Genomic DNA, 11131 nt, shown 5'->3' with positions numbered 1-11131 from the left:
TTGCAAAGAAAATCGCCGCATCACTTGGGGCAATTTGTGGCGGTACCCCTTCCCCGGGCAATGAAGACAAGAGTCAGTTAATTAACGTGATTTTGTGGGGGGAGAGTCATAACGAACATGACAGCGCCGAGAAACTGGGTTGAAAGAGAATGTAATGACGATCAGATTTCTGGCAGCTATTAAAAGTAACGTACAAAGAGGGCCCTGTGTCTTTAACTGGGAACTGTCACATTAGGCAGTGAATTGTTGGATCCTCCCCACCTCCCAGAGCTTTTATTTCCCGTGTAAATTGTTGGCGGGGTGGCTGGACCCATAAAAATCAGAATGCTTAGGGAACGCAGAGGGGAGCGCAGTTAGAGTAAAAGAGTTTGGGAATTAAGGTCATTAATTTCCCAGTTTCAAGGCTGCCACACAGACCGAGATAAAGTCAGCATAAATATTCAACCAGAGTTTCTCTGTTTTCCTTCTCTCTTTTTTTTCATCGGCTGCCCATTTATCTCCATCCTGTCAATTAGAGCAAAAAGCAAAGAACTAATTAGGAACTGTGCAATTTTAATTAGCTGTTTTGATAATTAAACTAATTGGTTCCCTTGTGTTTCCGCAATGTGCACAGAGCACTTTTTTGATATCTGGGCTGCAGATTTCCCATCCGTTGGTTAATTAGTCACTTTTGCATTAAAAAAGGCTTTCTTAATAGCCTTAATTTGCAGTTGAAAAGAGAATCTGCCGTCAATAATTTGTGTAATTGGTAACCGTTTGATTGTAATTTAGAACTGTGGCTGGACAGCTCTGCATGCCTAATTCCTAATAGTTAGGATTAAAGTTGCATTGAATGTTAAAAAGGAGAGGGGGGGGGGCTGGTGGTTGATCTTGGATCTAACCGCTGTTCTGTCATTTTATTAAAAGATCGGTATGAATCCACAGTTTAATGATCTTCCCCCTCCCCTTTTGAAACCCCCCCCCCCAAAAGATCCGAGGGTGGCTCGGCGTCATTGTACCTTTGGAAGAAATAAGGTTACCGTTTATAAATTAGTAGCAAAACCCTTTCTCGCTCTTTCTCTCTCTCTCTCGCGATCTCCATTGCTAAATGCACGTGTGTTACAGAATGTTGCCTTTGTGAGTGAACCACGCACACTCCTTAAATGGGCTTTTGTATTTGTCAGAATTAATGAGAAAAGTTCCCTTGCCCTAGGGGTAATTAGTGTCCTTGGAGTTAAATAAGCTAAAACTTAGACACCTCTGGCACAGGCAATTATGTTTGTGTATTGAATAATTGATTCGGGGGCTGCTAATCAGATATGAGCATAATGAATTGATTTAATTAACCAGGGAACCTGAGGAATACTGGGAAATGTGTGCATTTATTCGCCAGCTAGGGACCCTAAAGGGTACAGAACCACATAAATTGGAGGAAAAAACTGCTAGTCGCTGTTTGCCGGCTTTTGAGATCGGTTTAGTGCGATTTTTAGGTACAAACCGTTGAAGGTGTGTGGTTGTTGTCATTTTCATTTAATCGAGGAAAGGTCGGTTGTCGCGGCTTCTCCCTATCTTCAAAGGCAAGATAGTCAGCGGTTCAGCCAGCGACTCTCGTTGGCTGGGGAAGCCGAGGAGGGAGCGCCGTGCCCCGGACTCTACAGCATCCAGAGGACGATGGTGCTTGACAAGGAGGAAGGTGAGACGCGCTGTTTTTTTTTAAATCAGTTTATTTCTTCTCTCGCTTTCTCTCTCTCTCCTTCCAGTGATCACTCTCTCCTGATATGAGAACAGCCAAAATAACATCGGCGACTGAATAAAGATAGAAGCTGTTTGTGTGATCACTTTTTTTAGGATCTGTTTACACCATTCTTCGTATTCTACATGCTTCTCACATGTTCCTGTGGTATTTATGTCGGCTGTGTATAAGCATTGCGTCTTTTCTGTTCCCATTCGTGTGTCTCCCTTATCGGACTCGCGAACTCTGATCATTTCTGGAGCTTTATATTTTCCCAGTCCCCCGTACAACATAAATCGCTCCATTTCTTTTGTACGTGTTTGTTTGCTTTCCCTTCCTCCGTCTCTGTTCCTCACTCTTTATTTTTTATATTTCACTTTGAGATGGTGGTTTAATGTTGCACTGTGCCCCCCTTGTCCTATGCAGTTATCTCTCTCCCTACCCCCCACAACGCCCCCCCCCAAAAAAAAACCTCGGTGCTGCAAATCTTTTACACTAAAGTATGTGGTGTGGGTTTAAAATGATGTAATTGCTTTTATTCGGCCAGCGAAAGTTACAGCAGCGAATTCACGGGCTGTTGCTGCCACGAAGATATTAGCAATCGGATTACTGAATATCGAGACGCTCCGAGCTTTTTAATTTTCTATCGTGGCTCATGCTGAAGCCAGTTCTGTCCTTGTCTCATTCTGTTCACACACCCCCCCCCCCCCCCCCCGGGTTGCTGGTTGCTGGCGCTTGCCCTGTTGCTACGGAGATGAAATTGACACAATTAACACAATTACTTTCAATCCTCTTGTAATTTTTTTTTAAAAAAACGCTTCATACTTTTGCCCCTTTTCCGCTGTGTACTTCCTTTACATTAGACTAAATACTGAAACACGTGCCTCTTTTAAAACGCACTCCTTCGATAAAACATTTCAATGAATCATGAGCTTCTACGTTAAAATGATTGTGTTTAATGTGGGACTTTGAAACGCCTGTTTTCCTGTCATGCTGCCGTCGAAGTGAACCGGCTCTTTAACTCCTTGAAGACTGAAGAACTTAAAACGTATGAAATATTTGTCTTGTCGGCCGTCCCCTTAAAAATGTCTCTGACATGAGCTTCAACTGACATGAGCTCCAAGGATAACGGAGGACATAATAGCTCACATTGGACGCGTTGTCTATTCATTATACACCGAGGCTAATTCCACTAAATGCATTGTGGAAAAGTCACCATATACCAGAGTGTTGGCAGGGTTAAACTGGTGAAAATGATGAGGATGAACTGCTTTGTGTTTTGATAAGTTACAGTTCTTGATTAAAACCATAATGCAAAAATGACAGTTTAGTTAGCCCTATTAAATCCTGCTTCTCTAAGTGGACCATGTACCAATTCGACTGTAAATTTCCTGTTTTGGATGTCTGTCTTGCTAAAAGTTTTGTGTATGATTCATGATTTGGATTGCTTTTAACAGATATTGGCTAAGCAATATGGTAAATGTACAAAGGCGATACAAATGGCATTAGTAAAAGAGGATACACGGGACCATATAATGCAGTCAATACTACATTAACTACTGAAGCCCAATTACAGTACACTGAGAGTGGCTTTTAGTAGCATTAGGATTTCCAGAAGAGCAAGATCACCTGCTGTTTATTGCCTAAAAGCTTCACCCTTTGCTTGCTGGGTTCAACCAGTCATTGTGAGTAATAGCTGAAAATTTCTTTCTGCCTGTTTTCTGCTTGTTGAACTTAGTTGTGACAGTAAAAGCCAGATGTTACACTTGGTTGTTTCTCTAAACTAATAGGTTGAAGAGATTTTACACTGATTTATAGCTGCAAGTCTTAACTGCAAGTTTTGAGAAAATCTATCCCTACCATTCCTCAATTTAGTGATAGTTTAAAACTGCTTTTGTCTCCTGCCTTTGACCTGTAATAGCAGGTACATTCATTTTACTTTATGGTCTCAACTAACCAACCAGAGAGATGCTGAGGCTGCCATAAAAGTGAAACGCACTGAATTACAACCATGAAAGTGTAACATTTTTCCCAGAAGTCAGTATTTTAAATGGCCATTTTATTTCTCCTTCCTTTCTTGATTTTCCCTCTTCTCTTCTCCCCCACCCCCATATAAATTTTCTAAAACATACCTCTGTAAGAAGGGTCATTTTTGGTGAATCAATTATTACTGCTTACAATGATGACCAGTAAATGTAATGTAGCACCTTACAAGCTTTAAAAAAAAACTGGCTTATTTTGCTTACATGTAAATGCATGTTTAAAAGTAGTCATCCAAACTATTTATAGCAATTTAAATAAGTTTGAGCCTGTTGGACTTGCTTCATTAAGAACGCGCGAATTGTTAGTATTTCTCAAGTCTGAGAATGTTAACTTCTGTTGGGAGGAGTATTTTGGAGCTTAAGCTGCCATTATATAGTTGTGTAATAAAACGTTTTACAATTATTTGCATTAAAATTGTTTATAAATTCATTTAGAGGGCACAGTATACATTGCATCTGGCCTTGAGTCCTGTTTTAAATCCTGCACAGTGCTTGCATTGCAGTGATTGAATGAATGCTTTGTAATTATATGTTGACTTTTTAGGAAAAGGCATGCTCATGGTATAATTGCAAGAATAACTGTTTAACTAGAAATCGGTCTGCTTTTGTTTATTGAAACATAAGATTTTTGTCAAGTATCAGTGCTGCTGCATATACCTTTTAAAAAAGGCTGATATGAAAAAGGTGCTGTGGACCCTTTAAAATGGAGAGTGCTTGATGTGCAAGATGGTTTGATGGATATGAATTGGTTCTGAAAGTTGATGGCAGTATCTCACTGTTCAACATATGCACCTATCAGCACAGCATGCAGTGTCATTGTCATCCAAGTTCATCTGCAGCAAACGTAGACTCCTGTTAATTGAAAGTAAACTTGGTTTCCGAGCTCTTCCAAAATGTTTGTTGACACTTTAACCCTTTTGAGGGCTACGTTGATTGTTTGCACCCTGAAGTCCAGCTTTGATTCCCAAAATCAGCTTGCTAAGCTTTTTGAATGCCTGCACTCCACACACTTAGAATTTAAACTGTTTTACATCAATTTTTTTTCTGGCTGTGAAAAGGACCTACATTTGGTTTAAAAGTTGGATATTTTAGCATAAAACTTAATTCTTCAACTGGTAATGACTTCTCAAGGAAGAGTGACATGCTGGAATTGTATATCAACACTTGTATCTAATATGATCAGGAATTATATTTGGTAGCCCAATTTACCAGTGGTTTAATTGATTACAGGGTTTCCTTAATTTCAGTTCTGTACTGAAGGGCTAACCTGTTGTTTCAAATTTGATTCTCTCATTATCTTTGTACAAGACGGTACTACAGTCATAAAGTTTCCTTTTTTGAGATTAGTGCAATGCACCTAAATCAGCCCTTTTCAGGCAAGTCAAAGGCAAATTATGAGCCCATCTTACTCACAGATAGCTTTGATCAACAGACAGTTTGGTAATGTGTTCATAAAGTGCATGGTTGAAACCTTTGCAAATGCTAATACGCTTTGAGATCGCTGGCAGTCATTGCAATAAATTCTAGGCTTCGGGGTGCTTTCTTGTATTTAGAAATTTAGGAATTGCTGTTTGTTTTGAGTTGCCATGGTGATTTCCTCACATGAGTATATATCATTAAAAGTGGACAGTAAATGTTCCTGTCATGTATACTGAGTTCCTACAGCTTGATGTAGGATTAATCTGTGGTAGAAATTAGATGAATGCCAGAACCTGTTTTAACTTGAAATTTGGCTTGGGGAAATTATTCATTTTTCCTTCCCTTGCCACCATATTTGTTTTTCAAATTGCTTTACACCCTGCACCCCCACTATCCCTCTCCATAGTTGAACTGTTCTTGCTGTCTTGATTAGAATTTCTAAACTTTTTTTTAGAAGTTTACATTGTCAATAAAATCCAATCTTTATTTAATGCTTGTTCATCAGCCTTTGTGCTGGTCTTCAAAGCTAATGTCTCAATTGAATTTTTGGGTTGTCCGTCTTCCTCTTGGGTGTGTTATCAACTGCTTTGCTTTTTTTGACCTGAGAGCTAGCATATCCCTCATTTAGCTATTGCTCCATTTTGTGCAATTCTGGTTTGGAAGAAAAAAAAACTAATGTTATTTCTACATGACAAATTTCTATAAATATTTTCTAGATTGACACCATTGGATATTTGCACTAGTGGTGCACGTATCCAATTTGCCTGAGCACAATTTAAAATTTTGTGCTGTCAGTACTTGTTCACTGTAAAACCAAGATTGCCGTGAAGAGAATTAAGGGATCATTGTATGAAGTTACTTAAACTTGTTAAATTGAATTTTCAAAGTTTGTCGAACATGGAAGCCAGCCTTAAATGAATTAGATTTAACTTAGTTGTGAAACAGGGTAAGGTCACTCAAGATGATGGATTTGTCAAATAAGCAGAATGATTTGTGGACACTTAAGTGGGTTAGCTTATTGAAATTTGCATGCATTTAATGTAAATTTCATAGATATTTTATCTGCAAAGGGACAATTTGCACTTTACCTCAGTACAATATATATAAATGTGGAAGGTGATGCCACTGTCTCAAAACAGAACTTCAGAGACTTATAGCTTTCAAGAATTTAAGGCACATGGTGACCTGGTGAGGCCTACAAGCATACATCACTTAAGTCAATGTTGCAAAAGTTCCAAGTCAATCAGATTTAGCAAGGGGTGGGGTGGTGGATGATGGTGGTGTTTGGAGGCGAATGAGAGAATCTGCTGGAGAGTAGATTTTGTGCAGTCCCATATAATGTCAAAGGATGTTCATTTAAATGTTCAATGGTTGCATTAACATTTTAAGAATAAAAGGACAGGTGATAAAAATTGAAAATAGTCTGACAGTCTGTTGTAGACTATGAAAGGTTGATTTTTGAACTTTACACTAATTATGCCGTGTCTGCTCTTCAGAACTGAAGTTTGCTCAGTTCTCTAGCAACCAACCCCATTCCTTACCCTGGGGTACTGCCTGAGGTTCAACCATACTATTGACAGCCTTGGTGTTGTATTTGACCCTGAGATAAGCTTCCAAACAAATCTGCACCAAGGCTGCCTATTTTCACCTCTAACTTTGGCCCTACTTCATCTTGTCTTCTGATGAATCTCTCATTCATTCCTTTGCTACTTTCAGGTTTAACTATTCTAGTGTACATGTGGCCAGCCTCCCATGTTCTATCCTCCATAAACCTGGACACCAAAACTCTGCTGCCTGTGTCCTAACTCTCAAATCTTGTTCGCCTTCCTCTGCCCTTGTGCTTCTACTTGGCACCTGGTTAAGTAATGCATTGATTTAAAAACTTTTTTTTACCCATGTCATACCTACATGGCCTCCCTCTTCCTCTCTAATCTCTTTCAGCCTTTCGTTCAGCCTTACAATACACTATCTGTTGTTCTTATGTGCCCTGATATTAATTGCTCTGCCACTGGCAGCCATATTCCTTAGGCTGCCATGCCCCTAAATACCCTCTGTTCTTTCCTCCGAGTCTAACATTTTTATCTGAAGCTTTTGGTCACTACTCTAATTATCTTTTGTGGCTTGGTATAATTTTTTTCAGTGAAGCACCTTGGGACTATGCATTCTAGATTTTTCTTGTTGCCAGCCTGCTGCTTGAAATCTATACAAGATTTCCTTACAAACTTTTCTACTCTATTCAAACTAATTTTGAGGTGTGGGTCAAACCAAGCCATTATTAACTTGCGAACACAGCTTGAGTGGACCAGAAAAGCATAATGGCGTGTGATTTTTAGACTAGATAATGAATGTACAAGAGTAACACCATCATGCTTCAGTTCAAACCAAAATCTTAATCCACTAAGGATCCTAAACAAAACAAAAGGGGGTGCAGGAGCAAAGGGACCTAGGCATATATGTGCATAAACATTTTGAAAGCGGCAGGACAGGTTGAGAGTGGTTCATTATGCATAAGTTGGATTTAATGGGGGAGAGTATGAGACCAAGGAAGTTGTTAAACTTGTATAAAACATTAGTTTGGTCTCAGTTGGAGTATTGCATCCAATTCTGGGCACCACACTTAGGAAAGATATGAAGGAGAGTGCAGAAAAGAGTCACAAGGACAGCTCCAGGAATGAAGAACTTCAGTTATGAAGATAAATCAAGGAAAACAGTCCCAACTTTTCCGAAGGGAAGGTTGAGAGGAGATTTGATAGATGTATTCAAAATCATGAGGGGTCTGGACAGAGTTGATGGGGAGAAACTATTCCAACTGGTGGAAGTACTGAGAATGAGGGGGTGCAGATTTAAGATAACTGGCAAAATAAGCAATGGAGACATGATTAACTTTTTCCTGCAGCACGTGGTTAGGATCGGGAATGTGCTGCCCGAGTGTGTTGGAGAAAAGTTCAATTAAGGCATTTGAGAGGGAATTGGAATGATTATCTGAAAAGGATGTGCAGGGTTACAGGGAGAAAGTGGGGGAATGGCACAAGGTGAATTGCTCATTCGGAGTGCAGATAATAGGCTGGATGGTGTCCTGTGCAACAATTCTGAACTTGGGTAGTTATAATTCAATTTTCTGGGTGCACGTATACAATTGAGTATAAGCAACCCATAATAGAATAATAGAATACTTACAGCACAGGAGGCCATTGTATCCAAGCCAGCTCTCTGCAAGAATAACTCAACTAATCCCACTGCCTGCCTTTTCTCCATTGTCCTACAAAATTTTTCTCATCGGATAATCATCCGATTATCTTGAAAGCAGCTATTGCCTCAACTCTTGGACAGTGCATTCTAGAACCTAAACATTTAATATTTCAATCATAACGGCACAGAAGGAGGCCACTCAGCCCATTGATTCCATACTGGCTCTCTATAGCAATCTTGTCAATCTCTCTCCCCTGTGCTCTCTCAAAGCCCTGCTCCTCTTTGTTGCCTTTGGTTCTTTTGTCAATCACTTTAAATCGGTGTTGTCCTGGTTCTGGACTTTTTGCCTATGGGAACAGTTTTTCCCTAATCTATTCTGTCCAGAGCCCATGATTGAATATTTTTACCAAATCTCCTTTCAGCTGCCCCGTCCCTAAAGGGAACAACCCCAGCTTCTCCCAATCTACATAACTGGTTCCTCCAGGGATGAGGGGCTTGATTCTTGTCATAGTTTTCTGCATCCTCTCTTGGAAGGGTGTGAAGGCATTAGTGTGGTGCCCAGAATTGGACATTCTAGTTGAGGCCAGAGCAGTTTTTTTGAGGTTCAACATACCTACCTTGTTTTTTGTACTTTCCCTTGATTTACAAAGCCCAGGCTCCTTTGTGCCTTATGCTCAACTTGCTGCTCTCTCACCTTCAATGATTTGGGTTCATATACTCCAAGTTCTCTGCCCCTGCGCCCCATTGTTATCCTTTTTATTTTTGTATTGCCCCTCCTTGTTTTTTCTACCAAAATGTATCCCTTCAGGCTTCTCTGCATTAAGTTTCATCTGCCACGTGTATGCCTATTCCACCAGCCTATCTATCCATTTCTATCCTCATACAAGTTTTGTCATCTGAAAGATTTGAGTCCTGCACACCAATAGGCCAATCATATAGATCAAGAAAAGCAGCCGTCCTAATACTGGGAACCCTCCTATTGGAAAAACAACTGTTCACTATTGTTTCCTGTCAATCAGATAATATTTGCCACTGTCAAAGTTGCCACTGTCCCTTTTATTCCATGGGCACTGTGCTGACAAGCCCATTATGTGGCACTTTATCAAATGTGTTTTGGATGTCTGTGTACTCCACATCAGCTGCATTACCCTCTTCAAAAAAAAAAAATCAAACATGATTTCCCTTAAATCTGTGCTGTCTGTCTTGGATAATTGTGAATTGTTAATTTTGATTATAGTTTCTGAAAACTTACCCACCACTTCCAAATGGCCTACAGTTTCTTGTATCTAAGAAGGGTTAAAACATTTGACCAGTGCATTCACAATTTCCACCCTTGCTTCGCTGAGTATCTTTGGATGCCTCTCACCCAGTTCCAGTGACTTCAGGTTAGCCAGCCTTTCTAATGCCACCTATTAATTTAGCCCATCCAATGTCTCAATTTCTTCCTTTTTCACTCACTCCAGCAAAATCTTCCTTTTTAAAGACAATTGCAAAGGTCTTATTTAGTACGTCAGCCATGTCCTCTGCCTCTGGGCATAAATCTCCTCCTTGGTCTCTCATTGGCCCCACTCTGTTTAACCACCGTATTTATATACTTATAGAAAACTTTTGGATTCCCTTTTGTTAGCTGCCAATCTCTTTGCACTCTTTTTTTTCCCCCCTCTTTCCCTACATTCTGCTTGATTCTCACATGTATCATCAATCTAACATCTGTCATTCACAGCCTTATTTCATCTTTTATAATCCAGGAAATTTGGGTTTTGTTTGTCCTCCCTTTTTCCCCCTTGTGAGAACCTGCATCAAATATACCCAAGCCACCATCTCTTTAAAGGCAGTACATTGTTCCATTAAAATTTGTTTGCTATTCTTGATTCCAATTTACCTGAACCGATCTTTTGTCACCTTATTGAAATTGACCCCCTCCAATTAATTTTTACCCTGTTGTCCTTTTCCACAACTAATTGAGCAACCTGGGAGAGGCAATAAGGGCAGATGTGTGAGATGGGTGTTAAAGAATGCTACCTGTAGTGAGTGACAGTGCTTATAGTATTTCAATAGGGGTACCCTTATTTTTATACTACAGCAATGTTCTTGGACTATCCATTCTGGAATTTCAACATGCATTTGATAAAGAATATTAAATTCCTGGTTGGAACAAGCATATCAAAATAGTAGTGACCAGGTGTGAGGGATGGTATTTTAATTGACAGGTTTGATACACTGCTACATAATTGCTACAGTAACCTAACTGTTAAATGAGAACCTGGGACCTCTCTGAATTTCTCACCAAGATGTAATGAGATGTGATCTGAGCAGATATGTAAAGTTGAGCTCTAAGCAAAGTCGCAAATTAAGTGCTTATTTTTGGCCTATCGATATTGAGCTGAATAACATTGCACAAGGGTGAATGTTTGGGGATGTGGGGCATGGAACCACAAACTTCCAATTTGACTCAGTGAGCGATTAGTGAGTAAATGTACATATGATAACCAAGTTTCTCAACAGCTGTAGGACTCTTATTTATCAGTGGGAAACATTCAATGAGGGAATAGAAGGTTCAAACAAACTTTCTCCCAGAAAGTCAGTGTGGGACTCCCAAATCCACAGACCACTTCCCCCATACAGGGTTTCTATGCAGGGAACAGTAAAGTAAAACAGGAAGCTGCTGTCAGATTTGCATGTTCAATACTGCAAAAAACAGTATAGAGAATGTAAGGTGCAATGGGAAAACAGACATGAAAAATAATGGCAAGGAAAACCCAAGATCTTT

The 11131-nt window shown here is 39.8% G+C and overlaps 1 protein-coding gene across 1 annotated transcript in view; it reads left to right on the top strand.

Moving 5' to 3' along the window:
* Nucleotides 1-1126: 1126 nt before the first annotated feature.
* Nucleotides 1127-11131, top strand: part of lmo1 (LIM domain only 1) — a 56926-nt gene continuing 46921 nt past the window's right edge. The window contains exon 1 of the mRNA XM_041197701.1: nt 1127-1672. Coding sequence (XP_041053635.1) covers nt 1651-1672 — 22 coding nt within the window. The 5' untranslated portion in view covers nt 1127-1650. The remainder of the gene's footprint in view (nt 1673-11131) is intronic.

Source organism: Carcharodon carcharias, chromosome 10 (genome assembly GCF_017639515.1).
Source record: "Carcharodon carcharias isolate sCarCar2 chromosome 10, sCarCar2.pri, whole genome shotgun sequence".
NCBI classification, from domain to species: Eukaryota; Metazoa; Chordata; class Chondrichthyes; order Lamniformes; family Lamnidae; genus Carcharodon; species Carcharodon carcharias.
Note: the sequence above shows the minus strand (reverse complement) of the source record. Positions and strands in the feature narration are given on the sequence as shown.